Consider the following 22,444-nt stretch of genomic DNA (forward strand, 5'->3'; position numbering starts at 1 on the left):
GAAGCGTGCTGGTCAAAGCTGAAGGAATTAAAACGGGATCCTACCTGAAGAGGATAAAGCCAATGGACTCGACAGCAGCTCTTCTAACGTCATCGTTCACGTCACTCACCTTAATTTAAATAAGCAGAGTAATTAGAGAAAGTGGAAAAAAACAGACCTCTTCAGTTTTAGTTTTAATGATGTGGTTTCTCATAAAATAAGCAGCTCCACTGTCACACCCATGAACAAACTTGGCTTGCAGAGAGCGCCCTCTACAGGCCAACCAATAAAACATCAGTGATTCAGTATAAAAACTTCGCTAAAGAAACAAACTTGATTTTTTTTCTGCTTTGAACATAAAGTTTCTGAACCTTTAACAGAATTGTGAAAATCTTTATAGAAATGGTTTAGCTCAAACAGAAATCAACATATAGTTATTACAGTACAGCAGGATTCTTTTTTAAAAAGCTACTTTGCATGTGTTTTACAGCCAGGTGAATAAAACCCGTCCACCTGCCAGTAGAAGCGCTTTACAGATGAAACTCACAGCGACATGCAGCAGGCGTCGGATGGCCTTGTTGTTCCCAGAGCCGCAGTATGCCATTCCAACAGTGTACATACCAGATCGCCTCAAGATGGGGTCCTACCATAAACAATGACAGAAAGCAGAGTTGAGCTGTGTTTGTTTGGGTTTGAGTCCCTTCCCGCCGCTAACTTTAACAGAATAAAACCTGGCACAGAGTACAAAGTCTCACGTAACATAAAGTAAACAGTCTGCTACAGAGTGCACAATACATCAAACATATGTGCAGTGCAACAGCCTAATAAAGAACAATGGCTTTTAGTTTATTCTCAAATTGTTTTATGCCCTCCACATTTCCTCCTCCGATGATGAATCAAGCCAGTTTATTCAAAATCTACTGGGCAATATGTATTGTTCCGTTTTAAACAACAAAAGTTTGTTATCCTCTTAGTTGCTCCAAGTCAAACCTTGTCTCTGCAGAGGCTCTCGATGAGGGCGTCGGCCTCCTCCATGCGTCCGTACATGACCATAGCAATCCCCACAGCAAGGCCACGCAGGATCTTCTCGTGCTGCGTCTCCTGAGCGTAGCCCACCATGTCCTCGATCGCCTGGGCCGACTTGGAGCCCAGCATGACCAGACCCAGAGCCAGGCCTGCAGCTTCGCCTGGAGATCGTATCATACCATCAGCGTGCTTTGTTTTGAACTTTACCTCACTAAACATAAAAGCGATCGGTATAAAAAAATAAACAAGTTCCAGGGCTGCTGTGACTCACTGACATAATCAATGAGGATGAAAAGACCAATCTGTTGAAATATCACATGTATTGTGATATGCTGTGCAGCCCTAGTTTGAACTGCACAATTTATGTGTTTCGTTTTTTTGTAGCGTGAAATAGCCGCCAATTTTAGTTAAAAAATGGAAAAAAAACATTTTTTTTGAGAACAAATTATTTAGAATTCACAACAGTTCTTATATTGTATTTGCTTTGCCAGCAATGATTTGGTGATTTCAACAGCTTACCAGTGACGGCGTCATCCTGATAAAGGTTGGACTTCAGCAGGTCATAAACATCCTGTCTGGCTGTTCCCAGAGCAGCTAAACCCAATCCAAGAGCTCCGCCGTGACGGACAATCTACAAAAGGAAAAAATGAATCCAGACAATTAGGAAAAAAAAAAAATCTGTGTTTCTCAAGCAACATTATATATTAGATTCTGAAAGGAAATAAACAATATTAAAAAATGGGGGAAAAAAAACCTTACATCATTGCTGGCATTCTTGAGCTGACCGAGCAGATAATCGATGATGTCCCCACCATGATTGGCGTGAATGAGGCCCAGAGCATACAGGCCTCCTCCCTCCTGGTAGGCAGAGCCGGGGGAAGTGTCTTTAGGCAAATAGGTGGCCATTAACTGGAGCGCCTCTTTCTCATGACCCTAAAATTCAAAGTCAAATCACAAATTTAAAGAAACTAACAGGTTAGTTGTTTCAAATTTCACTTTATAACGATCAAGTCTTACCTTATGAATGACACCCAGACTTGCTGTGGCTGTAAACTTTGCCCAGTTAGTGGCTCTTGCTAACCACTCCAAGTTTTCTCTATAGGAGAAGAAAAAGTTAACTTGTTTAAAATGATTTGTGTTGCACATATTAAACTCTAGTGTCTTTTTATTTATGCTTTTTTTTTTTACCTGAGGAACTGGTCACTTGTGGTTCCTGTGTGCATAAAGGAGTTGGCGATGACTGTAGCTGTGTGACACACCGAGTTTCGAACTGCGTCCTGCAGCACCAAAGAATCAAACATTAAGCAACTTATAACTATCTGCCAATCATCTGAACATCAGTTTCTGCGGTTCAGCTCAGTCATCCAGCGTTTCCTACCTTTGTGTTTTTCAGAATCATCAGATCTGTGTTGTTATTTCGGATGAGAAACTGTAGGTGCAGCTCTATGGTCATCTCCCCGCTAAGAATTTTGATCATTTTGGCGTTCTGGTCTTTAGGTTCTTCCTTCTAGAACAATTCAGAGAGGTCATGAGGAAAACTGAAGAAACAGTTTTCATTATTTAGACAGAATAAACAGCATGAAATGCTTACAGTTTCTGCAGCCTTTCCAGCTGGTGAGCTTCCAGCCTTTTCATCAGTCTCCATTGCTTCACTGGAATCCCATCAAGAAATATTTTAATTAATTTTAGTTTGTTTACAATTTATTGGTCAAGCTGGCCAGAAAATGTGAACCTAAATAGTTTTCAGCTCTTTCTACCTTTCCTTGTCTGCTGTGGGGACAGTGCCTGTGTTTGTGGAGCCAGGCACTGCGGGGATGGGCGTTCCTACGGTGTGCAGGTTCTGAATGACGGAGGACAGGAACTGCTGGCTGGCGCTTTCGTAGAGGTCGAAGCAGATCTGGTAGGCCATTAGCAGGTTGTCTTCTTTCACTAGCTTCTCCAGGATGTCGCTGACAGCCTGAGGGTCATCCAGGAAAATCAGGCACTAGTGGGGAAAAAAGAACGCAAAACGTTAAACGTTGGCACAGTTCAGATGTTATTTATGGAACTAAATGGAACAAAGAGTAGTCTTTGGTTGGGAGGCAATAAGGGATCTGGGTTTTATTTGTTGTTGTTTAAAAACAGTAAAATTGTGATTGTATCACAATGTAAAAATAGATTTCTAAAACAACTATATATCAGGATATTTAGGCCAAAGATTATTTTTGGACAATTTTTTTCCAGTTTTCTACAATCTTGCCAAATACATCTGCTATTCTGAAATTATGTCTGAATGTTTAATTTACGCAGACAAGAAGAAAACAACTGAAAATGTCTTTAATGAAACTTAAGAGGAGGGAGAAAATAATAATGATGCATCTGTGCAAGAGCATAAAACAGCTATACACAGAGAGCATTTATATAGAGGTATAACAAAAAACTTGTGCAGCAAAAAAAAAAAAAAAGAAAAAAAAAAAGCCTTGACCACTTGAGGAATGTACTCTGCTCGCCCCCTGGAGGTGTGTTGTGGTATCTAGAACCAACACCTGCAAATAAATTGTGATGTTGAGTCCCCCTGTTTCAGAACTGTTCAATAAATTCCCCAGGGAGATTTGGAGGACAAATTAGTTCCTCAAACTCTTTGCTGTCAACAAAACATGTACATGGATGACAAGACCCAAGGCTTGACAGAAGAACATTACACAAAGCATCACACTGGTTCTATAGCCTGGGCTTCTTCCCCGTCATCTACCAGGTGTTGTACTTCGCTCCTGGTAAGGGGTGCAAAAACACCCCACCATGTATATTAAGCTAAGAAAAGCACTGTTCACCAAACTAAAACAACTCTATGCATTCCTGATGGATTTTATGGTTTTAAAATACATCAGATTCACAACCTATTATCAACAGAGTGATAACAACCCTCCATCAAACCCCAATTCCAAATTTTGGCAAATTTTTTAGCTAACTTTGGCTTTTACATGAGTTCTTTCACACTGCAAGGAGTAATGCTGCTGTAGGTAAAGATGCCTACAGTTCTAACCTACCAACTATACAAGCATTTCAGCTATATTTGGCTTTTTAGCTCATTTTAGCTTAGACACTGTCGTGACCTTACAGTTTAGCGTTGTAAACAGTGTTCTGCATGAATTTCTAAACCTTTTCAGGTGGGATTTTTGCATTGACTGAAAGTTTTCACTGCTATTCTACAGTTTTTTTCTGTTTGCATTTTGCAGGCTTTTGCTTTATTCAGCTGCGCCTGTCTATTTTTTTTTTTACATTTCTGCAGTTTACTTTAAATTGTTCTGCAATTTTTAGAAAAAAAAATATTCAGCTTGGAGCATTCATTCAGCATTTTTGTAACACTACAATTTTTTGTAGTTGTTGAGTTCAAGTTTACAGACACTTTTACTGCAGTTACCTGACAAACATTGATGAAATCTGGTTTCTCCAGATTCATGTACAGCTTGACCAACACCCGCAGAACCTCGTTACGGAACTTTTTGTTCTGCATCAGGGACATGCAAACCTTCAGGCTGTAAGCAAGGAGGCCGCTCACATCATTCTGAAAAGGACATCCAAAATAATCAATAAATACTACAAATCTAGACAACAAAACAATTATAATGTAATTTCATGAGAGAGAGACACAGACAGATGGAGAAAAAAAAACACACTTTCACAAGTTACATTTGATTAAATACATCAATGTTTGCAAAACAAATCTGACCAATACTTGTTTTGATCTGAAAATGCAATATATTTCACAAGATGCAGAGATATTAGGAAAGGTTTAAATTTGCAGTAAATACTACCAATGTATTCGTGAATGACAAAAGATACTGACCGATTCAAGGATGGTCTTCTCAAAAATGTCAAGACGCCTGGTCTCCAAGGCAATGCCAATAGCCTGTTTGTATTTGTGATCATCTAAGCAACGCAGGAACATCTTGTTGACAATGCCCTCAAGGCGAGGGTCGATTTTCTTCTTCTCCTCATCCTCCGACAGCTCTGCATTTTCCACCCGCAACTTGGTGTAGTGATCAATGCACTTGGCTGAACAGAATAAAGGGGATACATGCGTTAACTCTGCCTGAATAGGAGTAATATGACACAAATATGATTTTCACTTCCACCAGAAAAACGACTGTGTAAACGTTAGCATGTAAAGGTCATCATCTCACTATGTACTAAGTTTTACAGTAATAACAGAAGTATTCTTGTCTCATCACTCACCGATAATGGTCTCCACATATTCGGAGTCATCTGTAACACTGAAAAGATCCCCAGCTCCAAGAGCATAGTTCAGGGATTCTTCAAAGGCCCCAAGATGATAGAAAACCTTCGAGGCCACCAGGGCAGCAAATTCTCGGCTCCGAAAAGATTCATCCTCATACAAGACCTCACTGGACAAATAAGAAAACTAGTTTTATTTGACCGAAAAGGAACACACTGGAAATTCACATTTGTTTTTCTGTAAATGTTTACTCTAATTGTACACTTAGAGTAAGCATTTCTTGCTGTCCCGTTTTCATCATATTTGAATTTATTAGTTTATACTTACATTTTATCTACAGATCCTGAAATCTCAGCCCAGAAGTCATTCACAACAGAGTCTAGTTTATGCAGAGCAAACTCCTGCAAATTAGACAAAAACATTGTTTACAACTTGATTCATATATTTTAAAGCTTTAACCAAAAAAAAAAAAATTCTCATTTACTTTTTTATAAAAAGGACTGATACTAAAACATGAACTGCAAAATGTTCATAAATGTTTTACCATCCCAGGTAAAACTCTGCAAATAATATTTACCTTTAGCTTTGGCTCCTCTTCATCAAGGAGGGAAATAATCCCAGCTTTGTAAAAGACAAACAGAAAGACACTTTAACATCCTGAATTTCTCCGAATGGAAAAAACAACAACAACTCTCCACCTCCCTTGGCCCTAAACTACATTTGAGCACTTTGTCTCCTAGTATGAAATACAGGAGACACACTCCATAAGCAGTAAAATACAGAGAGGCAGTAGATTATAGCTGAAATATTTGGTCCCACAACCCCACACATAACTTTGGCAAATAAAGAACAAATATTTCCAATTCCACAGGATTTGTTGTTCATTGTGATAGAAATAAACACAGCTAAGGAGTTTCTGAAAGAATAATTCATTTCCATGTTGTGGAGAGAACAGATCATTTCAGACAGTTGAAATATTTGTTTCCCCAAAAACAAATGTTTTACTCAGTTAAACCTATTTGAACCGTATGAAGCCCTCCATACGGATTGTATTATCCGCTGTCACCGGTTGCTAGCACCGTGTGACTCAGCTAATTCAATGGCAGCTAGCTAAAGTTAAAACTACAAAATTAAAAACCTTCTTCTGAGACTCACCGGCAGATGTTATCATGACTGCTACTCGAATAAGTCCCCGGATCCACTAATTAGATTTAAAAGGTGGACGTATTCACAGGTCCTTGGAGAGAAAATATAAGATTTGTTAAATGTGTAAACGCTCTGAGCCAGCTACACTTCTTTTTGTCCAATAATAACGTAAGCCCCCGTTGGAAAGGACCTTTGTTAGCTGGCCTCCCTTCTGCCTGACCATAAATACACACGGCAATATTACTTTATTCGTCATATGCTCAAATATGTACAATAATTATCAATAAATAAAAATTTCATGAGAAAAAATAAGTTATTTTGTGTTTATTTTTTATTCAACAGAATTTGAGTGTAATTGGTTTATAGAAAGGCATTTTTAAAGACGACCTCTTTCGTTTGACAAGACTCCTCCTCTCCTACGTGCTACATAAATTATGTTAATTTGCAAAAGGAGGAACTTTTAACGACAGAACAGAACATATAAACTACTTGCCATGTATGGTGGATTCCACCCCAGATTCAACACCCAAAGAAAATATATACTAAGAGAAGGAGGCAGAGGACTATGGAGCCTCCATCCAAGATGAAACATGCAAGGTCCAAAAATACATCAGAAAGATGCCCCCAATTAAGAGACAAAGTGCTCTGTGGATGTCACATGACAATGAAAGTAGAAGAGACTGAGCTGGTTGAACCATCATGGAAGAAAAAACAGTCTACAGAATCCACCACAGACATATAGCTAAAGCAGCTGAAGTGACCACATTCTAATAATAGCTAGAGGGCAGGTCTGAAGAACAGTGCAGAAGCACTGATCAGTCAGTGCAGGAGGCCTTTTATTGGTCTTATATTTTGACTTCAAATGTCAAGTTTTTATTGTCTGCAAGTGGAAAATTGTCTTGCGCCAAGATATCTATCTATGTTTAATTATTCAACATAATGTGTTTTGCTTAGTGACAAATTCCTAAAATAAACGGGCTTTTCAAATTATATATTTGTAATGGACTTAATAGTTCAACACAACAACCACATTTCACAAAACATAAAATAAAATCCATACCAATCCATGTTAGTGTGTTTATTCATACAGACAATTAAACTGACATTCTAAATAAATACTTAAACTTTAAACAGCTGCATTTTGTTCCTGTGATGAACAATATTTAAAACAGTACTTTGTCTAAGGCACAAAGTTCTACTAGAATAAAAGCAAAAACATAAACAAAATCACATTGCTTCACAGCATTACAGAAAATGAGCTCTTTTAAAGGTCTGGGTCATTTATTTTCTGTGCAACAGATGGAGCTCTTCTGGGTCAGTGTCACCTCAGACAGTGCAACAAATTAAGCTAAAAAATGGAATAATATAGAGCTGTACATTATTTCAGTGTTTAAATTAAAGTATAAAGTAATAAACAAAAGACATCAAGAAAAAACCTCACTTTGGTTAAAGGCTGTTAAAGGAAGAGCTGACTTCACTGTACCAACAACCAGCTATTCTGTTGCTGCTTTCAACATGTGCTTATTTATGTATCGCACCTCAGCTGATCTCATCAAATACCCTGTTAATGTGGTGTTACAGTAAAACTATACAGATACAGTAAATCATCTTGAGGTTATTTATTAAGAACAAGGTGTCAGGCAGCATCTTTCAGGGTAGAAATCTGGTTGGCTGAGTGGTGAAAGTTTCAGCACCATGTAATAACCAGGCTGTTACACAACATAATGTTTGTTTTTTGCTAAACTTCCACAGTGAGGATGTCTGAGGATGATAGGTCTACAGCTGGACACGTGTCCTAACATCAGTGGTCCACTGCAGCTTTCACATGAGGTTCAGCAGAGAAGACGCCCGTTTTCAGAGGGAGTCCTTCCTCTGGGCTTCCATCTTCGCCTGAAACCAAACAGGATTTGTTTTTAATTAAGCCACCATTTATGCCTTTAAAAGTTTAGTCGTGAGAGTTTAGATGTAACTACACAGATGTATTTGTTTGAACTAATTCAGCTTCTCTACGTGCTAGAAAAACCAGAATGAAAGCAAAAAACTATAAAAAAAATAGACCAACACAAAGCAGTGAATAATTGTAAAGGGAAGGAAAATAATAATTTCTATTTTACAAATAAGGATTACAAAATGTAGAATGCATTGTTATACTTTACTCTGACAGCCCTAAAAAATGTTATAGAGAAATTTAAGGCAAGTTTAGGTTGCGAAACAATACTCCAAATTTTAAACATGTTCCAAAGATTTGTACAGTGTCTGAATAAAAGCGTGGTACGACTGCAAACCTGTAAAGATGTGATCAGCCCTCTAAGCCGTGCCAACTCTGAAGGAGAGGCAAAAACCCACAGCTCACGGATGAGCACTTCACAAATGTGAAGGAGTGGCAAAAACAAGCCCGCTGTTTAAAAAAAAACAAGGAGAGGTTCTATTTATAGATTGCCTTAAGTCATGCAAAACGTCTTCTATGTGAGGGAGAGAACAATCACACACATTCACAGGTAATGCTCGGCCACACCATGCTCTACATAGTGTTGGCAGCGTCATGCTGTGAACATGTTTTCCCCTGCAGGCTCAGGGAAGTAGGTTGTTGGAAACATGGATGGAGCTCCACATACAGCCTGAGCTGTAGCATGTTAGTGTTTGACAACAGCCCAGTAAAAGTCCAGGCCTGGCAGTAAATGAGATTATGTTCCAAGAATTGAAAATTAATTTTCATAGAAACTCTCTGTCCAATCTGGCTGACCTTGATGCTCCAGTACAAACAACAATGGGCAACAATTTCAGTCTCGGTTGCTGGAGACATGTCCATAAAGACTTGCAGCTGTAACCGCAAGGTGATTCCACAGAGAGCGGATTCAGAGAGTACAAATGCAGGTCACATTATGGTTTTATTCTTACACCATGCCATTTTTTCACTTCACGGTTATGTTCTCTTTTGTGTTGGTCTACGGCAAAAGTTGACGACCACAAGTAATCAAGACAACCCTACATAGTGTAAGCTAACATTTAGCTTACACTATAGTGTAAAACAACATTTAATAAGAATAATGCTGCCACCTTTTGGTCTGCAGTTAGAAGATTTGTTGTTGTTCTGCCTTGTGACTCCTCCCGTCTGAGGCCTGAAACAACACTGGACTGGCCACAAAGGCTGGCTCCCTCTTTCCCCGGCAATATCTGAAAGGCAATAATAAGAATTTAATGATCTGGCATCACATCTAAGAGCCTGATTGTTTTATGAATCCTGCCTTTGTTCTATGGACTTTGCAACTATGCCTGGGAGGGGGAAAGAATGTGTGCAAAAACGCATGGTCTTGTGAATGTCACATATTGACCCACATGTCACGGTGCATGCTGGTCCTGCTTTAGGACGATGTGGGGCCCCTCAGCTATGAACAAGTCTTGGTCACTAGCCACAAACGTTTATTTAACAAATTGCAGCAGCCTGATAAAGACTCTTGAGTAAACGAACTCAGAGATTTTTTGGCCAGCTGTTGTGTGCTTGGCTTTGGACAGTCAGTCCAAACTGGACCATGATCCTTTCTAACGTCGTATAAATGAATTTCCAGTGAATTAGAATAAATAAACCAATATGGGCTTATAGGTTTTCTTTGAAAGTCTCCAAAAACACTCAAAATAAAAAAAATAAGAGAGAGAGAGAGAGAGAGAGAGAGAGAGAGAGAGAGAGAGAGAGAGAGAGAGAGAGAGAGAGAGAGAGAGAAACTGCTTTTTAGACTCCACAAAACCTCATGGTCCAGGTAAAGTCCTGCCCAAAAGAGCCCTGCAGGAATGTGTCACTGTAATCCTAATCCTTAGTCAGTTTTTAAGTCATGAATCAAACAATAACCAAAACTTTTGTAGCTGTAACCAGCTACTAAGATTTAAACTAAATAAATAAATAAATGTTGTAGCTCAGTGACTTTCCCTGTTTTTCATTATCAAAAAACACAGATGTATGTCTCTTTGAATAAATGCTTTCCAAGCACAGTATTTTACAGTTTGACAACATCTAGACCCACCTGGCCGTGAGGTGTTTTAATTAATTGGATTTTGATATATAAAAGCAACATGCAACTATTTGAAAACAATTATGTCCTTCTAATTAAGCCTTTTATAGGAGGACTTTGTACAACAAATACTAAATTTACCTAAAAGCAACAGATGCTTTAGGATGTCTTTTTCATGCCTGTGTTAGTTTGGTCAGTATTTGTTACTATTTAGCCCAGAAGAATGTGTTAAAAACTAGATTTTGTAACCCAAATCTCCTGTCCAAATTTAGCCAATACAGAGACATTCCAGGCAGGTTTGCCTAGCTCATACAGTATCAACACCAAACACATTTCAGCTGCATTTTAACATAAAAAAAGGTATTTTCACTCTTCAGCAAGCAAGCAAGGCCCACAATTTCCTAAGCCCAGCCCAGCAAATTAAGAGAGGTGGTACCACTGCTAAAATTGGATTCAAGAGTTTGTAAAGCTAATTCCAGATGTGTCACTTTTTTATGCTGCACTCAGAGGTTGTTCTTGCATGAATTGTGCCCTAGGCAAAACCTCCCGTCTGTATTCCACAATATTAAATTAAGAAAATTGAGTAATAAATCAAACTAATCTTCAATGAATTGATGTCTACACCTGCTGTTTGGGATGCAGCGTAAACAGCTTTGCACGTGTTTTTCTTGACGCTCAGGATTCTGTCTTCCGTCTTCGGGATAAAACAGCCGACCCAAATCGTGTCTGGTGAGTGTTTGCGGAACACGGAGCGCATCAAAAGCTCCAGGACTTGCGCACAGCGCTGCGTCTCTGCGCTCTCCTGCTTGGTGTGTATCAATCCAATCAGAGCGGGCCGGGTGACCGGGCCACGCTTCGCGCGCGCCTTTACGTCCTTCAGGATCTCCAGCAGACACAGCTCGTTTGAAGTTCTCCCGATGAAGGTCTGTCTGAAGATGAAGACGATGACCGGGGAGTCTATAGCCCGCTTGGAGCTGTAAATATTAAACCTCCTGGTTGCGGTTCTCTGAGGGTTGCTCCCCGGTCGCTTCTCTTTCTCCCCGTCCTTCTCCAAGTCCTTGCTCTTCTCTGTTAAAGGTATCTCGTTGCTTTTTCCGGTCTCTGCCTTGCCTTCAGTGTCGCCCCGACGATCGCGTGGCGCACAGCATGGGAGCTGTCCTTCGCTGACCGCAGGGCTGCTGTTGTGAAACATGTCACGTATGAACTCCTGAAATATCCCGACGTCATCTCCGTCCACCTCCTTACTTCCACAGACATCACTGACTAGGTAAATCCTCTCCTTTCCTCCGATCTGAGCCACAGCCTTCTGAAACTCCATCTCCTCCTCAGGCACAGACTCCAAACCGGACATTTTACCCGCGTTCACGACAGCGCGGATTTGCTTTTTATTACAATTCTGAACTAAAATAAGGCATTGAATCCGTGGAAACCTGCTCCACTGGCCGCCGGCAGGAACTTCCTCCACGACCACAGCGAACACCAATGAGGAGGGATAGGGCGAAGGTTCGCCGCACGCTTCTATTGGCTAATATCATCAATGGGCGGCGCTAATAGTAAACGGTCTTCTTTGACAGTGATTAGGTTAATCTTTAATGACCGGCCAAATGCAATTATTGAAGTTACATTTGCATTTAATGCTTCCACTGTAATTCTCATGCTTTAATCACAAGCATATTAACTCTATTACACATTTTACATCATAGTAGTAGCACATTTTGAATGTATATTTCTGTAAATGTTTGTCTTATAACTCACAAACACCCCAAATTCAGGTTCTCAGAACATTTGAATATTATATAAAAGCAAAACAATTTATTTAAACTTTTTTTAACGTTTTAATGAAAAGGTTTTCCGTGTATTATACAGGAAACAACTTCAGTGTAGGCTCTTTTTACACAAGTTCCTGTGTTAATGCGGCTCTAATGCCACTCCTGATCTCTTATAAATCTCCTTGTAAATCCCCCCCAACTTCTTGAACTTTACTCATTACTAGCACTTTTTTTTTCTTCCACCTAACTTTTTATTATATAGGTACATATCACTCTACATAAACTGAAACACTGAATTAAATTCTAATTCACAGATGTGCCTCTAAATTTCCACTTTACCTTCAGTTTTCAGTTCGGAGCAGGTCAGGTGAGTAAAAGTTAAAATTTCCAAGAAAAATCAACTGAAATTTCAATAAGTCAAAATCTGAGGTTTCCCACAAACTCCGACCTCAAAATATCAAAAGATGGCTACATTTCTTTAAAAAAAACAACTTATTGAAAACTACATGTCAGTGTATTGTCTTTATTAGTTCGTAGGAAGTAGCTCAGTCACTTAGCAAAACCAACTGGTTTTTCAACTTTGAACTGACACATGTTCTAAGTCATTATTACTAAATGTAATCTGTGACTACTAAGGTAAAGGAGACATTACAAATGCAGCCATAAGCACTTCCTGGTTCACTACATCAACGGGAAAGATTCCAGTTATGTTTACATGGATTTCTGTGAAATTCTTTAATCTTGTGGGACAACTGGTGGTGGATGATGAAATCTCCCGCCGCCCACTTTCTTTAGTTTCCCAACTCTCATGGTGAAGAGTCTGGACTTCTGTCCTGTGTTGTAGATATCAGAGGTCTCAAAGGAAACAAGAGACACACAAACATGACAGTCATCATAACGCACAGACTTTAACCTGCTTTTGTTAAAACATCCTGAGAAATGTTTCACTTTCCTGCGAGATCAAAAAGCTGCTCGACCTGAAAGCCTGCTGAGTTCTCCCGACTCTAATCTTTTAATCCACTCACGCCAGGTCTGTAATTAAATGGACATGTCACTCTAAAATACGGCTGATTTCTTCATGTGGAAAACCAGATTTAAGTTAGTGCAGCTTCAGATTTCACGTGTGCGTCTGTTTCGTAATTGTTTACTAATGAACAAATGATAAACTGTACAGTTTGACTTGAACTAATACAAAGGTGCTGGTCTTTGGCCTTTGGACCTTTCACAAACATTGACTGGGTGGGTGCTGCAAGGGTTGTCTCACATTTCTATCTGCAAAATCTTAACATGCTCACTTTATTACACCGAACAGGAGAGAGCAACACCAGTGCTGTGAAGAAAGTATTTTCCCTTAGATATTTAATCTGTTTTTACATTTTGGTCACACTAAAATGTTTCAGTATCGCCAAGTAAATTTTAATACCAGACAAATATACACAGAGTAAATATTTAAATGTTAATTTCAGCTATTAAGTGGTAAAACTATCAAAGCAACTTAATCAAATGTGCAAAAGAAATTGCTTACTAAAGCCAACAACTGGTTCTGCCACTCCTGCCAGTAAAAAGGACCTTCAATTGTTATATGACCGGCAATTTCCCGCCCACTTCTTTTAGCATAAATATTTAAATTTAATCCAGAATGAGCGACCTATTTAATTATCTGAATTGAATTTCAGCCTGGACATTAATTAGGCTACCCAAAAACCTTCATTTTGTTTTTTTCCGAGCCTTTTGAAGGTGGACTTTAGATTACTGTTCTGTGCTACACAGCAAAAGAGTGCCTGAGCTTAAAGTCTTTATCTGATGTTTGGATATTCTCCATTATTTACTGTTAGAGCAAGATTCGTGGTTCTATCAATTATAACAAATTGTTCCGGTCTTGAAGCAGCAAAGCAGCCCCAGATTATCGCATTATCAACATCATGTCTGATGATATGATGACATCAGAATTTAGTTGACAATCTGAAACATCTAATTGTGACAAAAAAAAGTATAAACAGAAGAAATGTGATTGTGGCAAATACCTTTTCACATTACTATTATGATAACTTTTTGTTGAAAGCGTAAAAAAAAAATCTGCAGAAACTTAGAGATAATCTTTAGACATACTGACCTCTTTGAGAAGAAGAAGCATCTGGGAGTCTAGACTCTCACTTAGTCCAATTAAAGACACATGGAGGCTTAGGCGAACTGTAAGGAAGAACATTTAATGACTCAACAGAAAAAATGACTAACATCTTCAATCTTCCACTATATCTGTTATTTTAGTCACAATAATTAAAAAAAGAGAACAAATGTTGAAATTAAATGTTATCTTTTGACTGTCATAGCTGATTAAATATTTGTCTTACTGAATCAACCTCTGTATTTATTTAATTTTGTCAAATAAACATTTAGTCCGTTATTATTTAGGACCATTGGGATGTCACTTAAATACTGTTGAAATTGGGCAAAAACCTCATATGTTTTTTTTGTTTGTTTGATTTCTTTTGAAAATTAACAATGTTGATTACCATTCACATCTGTCTTAAGTCTTATTGAAGCACATAAAGTGAAAAGTATCAAAAAGAGCACTTTGACCAAACAGTATAAATTTACATAGGGAGTTTCATTTTGGCAATGCTAACCAACAGGACAAGTTGTGCAGCCTCCAAACGGACATTTATGAAATAGGGGTATGGAAAGGTGCTCTGGTGAGACGGGATCAAAATGAAATGCATCGGAATAAATGGAGAGCGCAAGGTTTGGAGAAAAACCCTGAAGTCGCCATCTGTCTCGGCTTAAAGGGCATTCCTGAACTCTTGTGTTTTGCTGCTCTCTTGTGGTTAGAGTTTTCCACACCAACCCGATGGGACAGAATCCTTGGTTTATCCAGCTGATCGCTCAGCCTATTGGAAAATATTCAGATGATCAAATGTCAAAAAGTGTGTAACATTACTCAAATATGCATGTAATTTTCCCTACTCAAATATGCATGTAATTTTCCCTTCTTTTGTTAATTAATGTTGGTGCACCCAGATTGAAGCTTGATCTAGGACACTATTTTTATAATCACCTGTGATTTTTCTGTCTGATAATAGATCTCTGAGAGCAGAGAGATGAGAAGCTGTCAGAGTTCTCACAGAGTCTCCAGCGCCAGCAGACCTTCTCGTTCTCTGATCATTATTCTCCATTATGTTGTCCTGTGGAACCTGAAGTGGGGTGAGCATTGCTGCGAAGCGCATAAAAGAGAGGAAAGTTATCTACTTTTGATTAACTTTTCAGGAAAAAATTCAGGATTCAGGAAATTCAGGAAAAAAAAGATGCAAGCATCGTAGTGAGTGGGTGATATAATTCACCAGAACTTGCTTGGGTTACTTTTGTTTAATGAAACTGTGAAAACGAAATCTTATTCGAAGCTTTACCAATCAAAAGCTCTTACTTTCACGTCGTCTGGAAACTGAGTCTTGTTTTGCAGATTTAATTGATACAGGCAGTTTGAACTCAAATTAGTCTGAATCACTTCCTATGTTTTTGTTAATATTTAGTTCATTTAAAAGTAAGGATTACATACTGACAAACATAGCTCCAAAAATCAGCAAAAACAACCAGTGTTTCAAATCCCTGAAGCAAAATGTGCTCTTTGTCATTGTGAGGAAAGCTAATGCAACTCCGGGAAGAAACATTGTGTTAGTGCCCTACTTTTAGAAAAATCACTCACGGGCAATACGGGGTGTAACATTTCAAACTGGTTTTGACTGTTTTGAAAAAGGTTCAAAATTCTGGTTTGATTCAAAACAAGGCTGAAAAGCGCAAGCAGTTTTCCTCAGAAGTCTCTCAATTATTAAATATTGTCCTCCCTTGTGTTACATAAATGGAAAATCTACTAATTGCCTACATGCAAATTGATGTGCAGCACAAAACTGACACTGCACATCACCATTAGGACACCATGTGAACAAGGCTTCAGCAGGGACAGGAAGCAGAAACTTGAGTCGGAGTAAAGGCTCGCCCTCTGGCAGCACAGCAAATCTAAACAAACAGCCTGAGCTTCAACTGTAGTGAATTACGCATCAGCTCACTTCTCAGTTATGGTCTGTTTTGTGTTTTCCAATAAAAGGCTAAAAAGTTTTCTGTTAACAAAATGGGGAAAACTGATATGTTTATTTTTCTCAAGACAGCCATGGACTCTTTTTGAGCTCAGTGGTCATTAAAACAGAAAGAAGGGAAACAAACATCTTCCTCCATTCTTTTGAATTATTAATAGTAAATTATATGCTCTGCTTGATCTTCTAACCCCCACTGATGTTTTATGGTAGGCATTTTTTCTTTATTAAAAAAAAAACCAAAAAACAAAAAAACAAAAACCTTTAAGCAGTTAATGTAATTATTTTACAAATTTAGTAAGACACTAAAGATTAGAAAATTAATTTATATTGGTTTAATGTTTTGTTGTGTTTTTTTCTGCATATAAAATAAATGAACAAGTTTAAACTACATGCTTGTTATCTTAAAAAAAGCAAACGTTGCAGGAATCAGGAGCGGTACTAGAACTCAGATGGCAGGATTAAAGTCCCAATCAAGATCAATATTAAGCATCAGACGATTGAACACCGATCGGCCACTAGATGGAGCCATTTCTCTACTTAGAGCATTTTATGTCTGCCAGGCAAAGTCCCTGACAGATTACAAACATGTACTACAGATTATTGCATTAATCTCAAACATTTCAGCCTTCAGCAGTGCTCAGTAAATGAAAAAGTTTAACAAACAAAATTGTTGACCCTTTCAGCCCTTTAAAACAAAACAGGCACGTCTTGAAGAGGAAATATTGAATATGAGCGAATCAGACTCCAAATGAGTATTTCAAGCCAGCTCATCTTTTTTTTATGTGGTGTCATTACTACAGACTGAGTCATGAGTGTCAGAGAACATCCTGAGTGTGAGGACACCATAGCACCATCTGTGAAGGCTTTGGGACATGCGTTAGCTGGCCAAGCTGTTGATTTGTACTCTGATCACCAGACGGGATTCAAACCGCACAGACGTCACTGAATTCCCCTCAAGAAATCTTCCTCAGTTTAAAGGTCTACCTCAAGTGTTGGCGAATTGTCTCCAGGTTGACGGAGGGAACTTCCCATGTGGACATAGCTCGCTCTAATGAAAGTACTGAGAGGTTTAAATCTTTTACAGGTGCTCATAGGTGTGTGTTGGGGCTGTGCTGCACATCAGCGATGCTGCACACACACAGGATTCAGCTGAAGTAAGAAATGACTTGACAGTTTGGAGCTGATGAGAGGAGCATGTGGAGTTCAGCTCACGACACCTCAAGCTGCACTGAAATAAAAATAACATGAACTGCTATGATATGCCTACAGTTTGATAAAAAAAATAAAAATAAAAAACAGTTTCATCATATTTACTAAGTAATAATTAAATAAAACTACTTAAGACATTGATCATTGTGTTATATAATGTCAACACCAGCTTCATTTAGTAGTAGCTTTTAGAAACGTATAATGCAGAGTGTTAATCATTTTTGTGGATTTGCAATTTATATAATACTACAAGCTGGTTTAGTGCTTGTCGTGTTTGCTGTCAGCTGCTTAACAGGCCTGCTTTTTGCAGATTGTCAACTACAGTTTTAAACTAATGTTACTGTAATGTGATACAAATAAAGTGCAAATAAATTAAAGGTTTAAAGTTTTCTATACAAAAGTTCCATCAGGTGGTTTGGAAAGGAAATAATAGTGCATGAAGTGAATAAATAGAGGAACCCGTTCTAAAGATTGGGTGCCACAGAGCGAAACGTTTGGTGTTTGGGACCAACGGCACAGCAGAGTTCCAGCAGATCAGAGATCCTGAAGAGTTTGACCATATTAGGCCCTAAAAGGTTTTCAAATCAAATTTAAAATTGTTTATCTGAGTCCGTAGCAATGTGTGATTTTCTGTTTGGAGAAACAGGAGTGACGTAAAAGTGTCAAGTGATGCTGTCTGGTTTTTTTATTTTGTCGATTCATTTTTTAGGTCTTCAGCTCTGCCACCTCCGCTTGTCCTTTTCTCAATATCTCCTAATAATATTATTTTCATTTCCACCATCAATATTTTTTTTATTCTTCAAGCTATCTTGAGTTTTTCCACATTTTGGTCAAGTTACAATCACAAGTCTCAATGGATTTCATTGGGAGTTTACGTGATAAACCAACTTAGTGCATGGTTGTTAAAAAACACAATTTACAAATAAAAAATTTGCATTTAACCCCCTTTTACTCTCAGGCTCTTAAATAAAGAGTGTAAGACTTTTGAAAACGGGAGTCTTCTTTCAGCCAGCTGAGAAGCAATACACAAAGAAAAAAACTCTGTTTGCTCGGTCATTTCTCTGGCATTTGATTAAAACCTCATTAAAACTGTCACAAAATGAGAAGCCATGAAATACAAAACGTCTTCCTCCCTAAATTAATCACATTGGTAAACTAAAGAGTTGATAAATTATTACGACACACAGGCTTCTTCCCCAACTGATGTTCCAGTTTTAATACAAGAATATCTTTGGTCAAAGTAAAGAAGCATGTCTTTAAGTGTCTGTGGGTTTCACAGCGCAAAGTCTTTAAACAGAGCTTGTTTTGTTTGGACCCAGCCTCAGAGGTCATTGTGTTAAAAGTTGTAGGAGCACAGAGCTGCAGTTCACTGGAGCAATGTTCATCAGAAAAGAAAGGACCAGTGTCCTCCAGGCGTCCCTCTCTTCCAGCAAACCTCCTGGGGTTGGACGTTTACAAAGCACAACAAACAGTCCACTGGAAGCAACTTTTCCAGGCCAGCGGACCCGGACACGGAGAGCCGGAGGGCTGAGGACGAAGGGAGGCACAGATGGTTACACCTTGAATATGCAAGCTTAAACCCACAGTGCATAAAAGGTCAGGGACAGGGAGAACGCCGGAGTAAAGTGGAGGAGGATGACTGCACAAACTGGAGCAGCCAAAAAAGATCTCTGTGGAATAAAGAGCAACTAAAACTTGAAAGAAGTCTGAAGAGTTCATTAAGGAGAGGAAAATGTTTGAGATGCACCAGTCAATGGGTCAGAGTGCAGAATTACCACGTTCTTGTAATTAGCTCTGTGTAAATGTAATACATCACTAAAGTGACAATAAATATATTAATTAATTCATTAACTCATGATCAGGTAACACATCAAAAATCAGCTTTGTTTTCTCTTGAAAATGTAAAAACTCCTACAATTAAATAACTGCCTCAATATTGTACTGTGATGTGATGCACTTTTTGACTTTGATAAAAATCAAATAAAAGTTAAAGACAAATGTTTTGATGGCCCTGTGAGGATAAACTTGTCATTTTTTCATATTCTGTTAAAATTGTCTGCCTCTATCAGTGCAACTCAATTTTTCTCTTTTATTCTTCACAGAAAACCAGATATCAGGAAAAGCCAGAGCTTCTCTGGAGAATATGTAGAGTTGGCAGATAGCCATGAGTAACTTAATAGAATGAAAACACGTGAATTACCAACATCTTTTAATATTGTCGGACAAAAACCTAAAATCATTGGGCATGTTGACCAACCAGCTTTTCCTCCAAATTTACAAATATATTGCCATTAAAAACATCCTTGAAAGTCACAAACTGCAGATCGTCCATTGGCAGACATTTTTTTAAAGATACATAAGAGATTATTAGTGATTGGCTGGCTGCTGCAATGCATTATTTTGAGCATTTTGATTGTTCTAGGCGATGCATAAAGCGTGCATCATCAATAATTCTGATTAAAATTAACTTTGCAGAATGAACCTTTAACTCTCTTCGTTTTTGTGCCCCACTTGTGCTTTTTTTTAATTTCTAAAAAAGATGCCATTTCTTAAACTGGAACCACTAGTCAGCATGATTGAAAATATTCTCACAATTTCTGTCATCTAGGGGGATGGCAGTCATATCACATCACATTGGTAGTGTTTTCAATAAATGCATATTAAATAGGAGTCAGATTATAAAATTTATATTAACAGGAATATTACAGATTTAAAAACTGAAAAAAAAAGATGTTGGTAGGGTTTTAGACAAGCTGAAAGCAATAAAACAAGGGAAACAAAGTCTTTATTTCACAATTAATACAAAATTACTCTCAGCGTATAAACAAATGACCTCACGTCAGACTTAATCTGTAAACTCCTATTTGTGAGACCAAGGTTTAGAGGTGAAAAATCATGACAGATGAGCTGACATTGAGCCGTCACGAACCATTTCCATGAAAACACAATGACAATGCCGTGTTGTCGAGGTAATGGCCTTGTCTGAAAATGCCGCCGTCCTAATATTTTTAAAAGTCTAACATCAGAGGACCTTCAGCTGTCTGGTGACGTTTTATAATGCAAATTTTGGAGATGAAAAGGCCAGGTTTTGAATTGCTGGCCTTGGCCACATTAATTGAATTATCCCCTATGAACTCCAGGCATGCAGTCACGTAAAAGCAAGCAACAGAAACACACAGAAAAGGCACCAAATCATTGCCCACCTTCTCATCTGCAGGAAGTAACTTTGTGTTCTTGCAGTGGGCACACCGATTTCGACAAAGCAAAAGTAACACACTCAGAGGCAGGTCTTTATCGTCTTGGCTTCAGTTCCACCCGCAAGCCACAGAAAGTGAGAGGAAGCAGGGAAAACGTCTAGCAATGTTCCTAATTCACCAATTACTACCTCTAATTGCTGCCTCCTGAGGAGAGGTTAAAGAGACGAGCCAGTGGCTCCCTGGGTGCGGCTGACTGGCTTTCTGCCAAAACGTCATCCATCCTGAGGCCTAATCGAGTTATCATATCAACAAATCTCCCACCAGGGGCCCCACAGCTGACATTCCCAAAGAGACACCCGGAGGGAAGCTACAAATTTCTAGCAGTGGGACACTGGAGGAGACGTCAGTGAAAACTACCTGCGGCTCCAGATCGGACGCCCCTACGAGGGACACTAACTGGACACTCAGTGAACAAGTGGATGGAGGACGCATAAAATTTAGTGAAGAGGTGGGGGGTGGATGCACTGTGGCATGCCGCAGAGTTTAGAGGTGAAAGAAGCCCCATGTGGTGGTGTCGGAGGACAAGGGTCAGATTTTAAGAGCCAGTCCGGCCTTGCCTGGGGAGAGGGTTAATCTACTGTTGGTGTGGGGTCAGAGATGCCCCTCTGCTCTCATACATCTTCACTGACAGCATCAAACTGTCAGAAAAGCTGCGGATTCGCTCCGTTCATGGGAGAGAAAGTTTCCACCCTCACTGACTCAGGCCGGTGTTGTAGCAACTGTCTAAGAACCGATGAGGGGTTCCATCAATCTGTGTATATTTTGTTCTTTGTCTCATTTTGGAATTACAGCAGGGATCTAACTTGTCATAAAAGTTCAATTTAATTACCCGCTGACATAGAGGAGGGGATTTTGTTTAATTTTCAACAATAGTAATTGCTGTTTATGTTGAGAATGTGTGTACAGTTTAGCAGAAAACCATCATGTGAAATAAAGAGGTTGGATTAACTTGGTTTGTGTTTAATGGTGCCTGCTTATGAAATCTCAGGCAGTATAAAACCACTTTTATTCATATGAATCATTAATTGTATTTTATTCCACATTCATTAAAGTTTCCCACAAAGGGTGCATCAAGATTCACACACCCCTTGAACTTTTGCCTTTTTACATTTTGTCCCATCCCAGTCAAAAACTATATTGTATTTGGATTATATGTAATAAAGCAGCACAAAGAAGTACACAGTTGTGACATGAAATGGTTTTATTCTGGCAAATAAAAATCTGAAAAGTGTGCCATGCATTTCCACGGAGTCGAGGCGTCTTAGAGCCACCTTTCACTACAACTCTGACAAATTTTTCTTTTGGGATATGTCTCTATTGGCTGTGAACATGTAGACACTGATTTCTAGATATTGTTCGTGGCAAAATAGTTCAACCTAAGTCAGATTTAATGGTGAGTTTCTCAGTGTTGCTACGCGTTTTCTAATTTGTATTGAGGTCTGGACTTTGGCTGGGCCATTTTAACATGTTAAAATGCTTTGACCGAAACAATTGATTCTTAAAGTTTACTGGCATCTCAGCGAAGGTCTGAAGGAATCAAGATCCTGGACAACTGCATCAAGGATGACGGCCTCTGCATGTAAAGCTACCACTCAACCCCTACGCCACACAAAAACCTGGTTTTAATCTTTTTTAACAAACACTGAACTCATTGTTTGGAACTACATGTTGGGTTGACGTGTACTTTTTAATAAATAATCAAGAAATCAGCTGAAATGGAAATGCATGTTTAAATCATTGTTCTGCTGGA

At 38.7% G+C, this 22,444-nt stretch overlaps 2 protein-coding genes and 1 long non-coding RNA gene across 4 annotated transcripts in view; 1 reads left to right on the forward strand and 2 right to left on the reverse strand.

Annotated features, from left to right (window-relative positions):
- The window catches only part of psmd1 (proteasome 26S subunit, non-ATPase 1), a 34,890-nt gene extending 28,348 nt beyond the window's left edge, over nucleotides 1-6,542 (reverse strand). The window contains exons 1-16 of one of the 2 annotated variants that reach the window (XM_008406842.3): nucleotides 6,377-6,542; nucleotides 5,799-5,842; nucleotides 5,549-5,622; nucleotides 5,221-5,390; nucleotides 4,832-5,040; nucleotides 4,406-4,549; nucleotides 2,763-2,989; nucleotides 2,597-2,657; nucleotides 2,384-2,509; nucleotides 2,194-2,282; nucleotides 2,023-2,101; nucleotides 1,765-1,938; nucleotides 1,525-1,636; nucleotides 970-1,166; nucleotides 527-622; nucleotides 45-109 (exon numbers count right to left, since the gene is read on the reverse strand). In XM_008406842.3, the coding sequence (XP_008405064.1) occupies nucleotides 45-109; nucleotides 527-622; nucleotides 970-1,166; nucleotides 1,525-1,636; nucleotides 1,765-1,938; nucleotides 2,023-2,101; nucleotides 2,194-2,282; nucleotides 2,384-2,509; nucleotides 2,597-2,657; nucleotides 2,763-2,989; nucleotides 4,406-4,549; nucleotides 4,832-5,040; nucleotides 5,221-5,390; nucleotides 5,549-5,622; nucleotides 5,799-5,842; nucleotides 6,377-6,392 (1,883 nt within the window). In that variant the 5' untranslated portion in view covers nucleotides 6,393-6,542. Of the gene's footprint in view, nucleotides 1-44; nucleotides 110-526; nucleotides 623-969; nucleotides 1,167-1,524; nucleotides 1,637-1,764; nucleotides 1,939-2,022; nucleotides 2,102-2,193; nucleotides 2,283-2,383; nucleotides 2,513-2,596; nucleotides 2,658-2,762; nucleotides 2,990-4,405; nucleotides 4,550-4,831; nucleotides 5,041-5,220; nucleotides 5,391-5,548; nucleotides 5,623-5,798; nucleotides 5,843-6,376 lie in introns of both variants that reach the window. The other variant, XM_008406841.3, reaches the window with a different exon arrangement.
- An 888-nt stretch (nucleotides 6,543-7,430) lies between these two features.
- LOC103463478 (uncharacterized) lies at nucleotides 7,431-12,115 on the reverse strand. The gene is made up of 3 exons (XM_008406844.3): nucleotides 10,996-12,115; nucleotides 9,425-9,541; nucleotides 7,431-8,257 (listed from the first exon to the last, which is right to left on the reverse strand). Exons 1-3 carry the CDS (start codon nucleotides 11,720-11,722, stop codon nucleotides 8,169-8,171), a joined length of 933 nt encoding a protein of 310 aa, XP_008405066.1. The 5' UTR covers nucleotides 11,723-12,115; the 3' UTR covers nucleotides 7,431-8,168.
- On the forward strand, nucleotides 11,541-19,445 carry LOC103463477 (uncharacterized). The gene is made up of 3 exons (XR_533521.3): nucleotides 11,541-11,638; nucleotides 15,221-15,341; nucleotides 17,029-19,445. It is a non-coding gene; the product is annotated as an uncharacterized LOC103463477 (long non-coding RNA).
- The last annotated feature ends 2,999 nt before the right edge of the window (nucleotides 19,446-22,444 follow it).

The sequence above is a fragment of the Poecilia reticulata genome, chromosome 4, assembly GCF_904066995.2.
Source record: "Poecilia reticulata chromosome 4, P_reticulata-male-v2, whole genome shotgun sequence".
In the NCBI taxonomy this organism is placed as follows: Eukaryota; Metazoa; Chordata; class Actinopteri; order Cyprinodontiformes; family Poeciliidae; genus Poecilia; species Poecilia reticulata.

Excerpts from the sequence above, each read along its gene's own strand:
- LOC103463478 (XM_008406844.3), bottom strand. The coding sequence starts at position 11,722 with ATGTCCGGTTTGGAGTCTGTGCCTGAGGAGGAGATGGAGTTTCAGAAG. Across the intron at positions 9,542-10,995 it reads CGCTGCATCCCAAACAGCAG|ATATTGCCGGGGAAAGAGGG; the intron begins GTGTAGACATCA and ends ATTGCCTTTCAG. Across the intron at positions 8,258-9,424 it reads TTCTAACTGCAGACCAAAAG|GCGAAGATGGAAGCCCAGAG; the intron begins GTGGCAGCATTA and ends GTTTGGTTTCAG.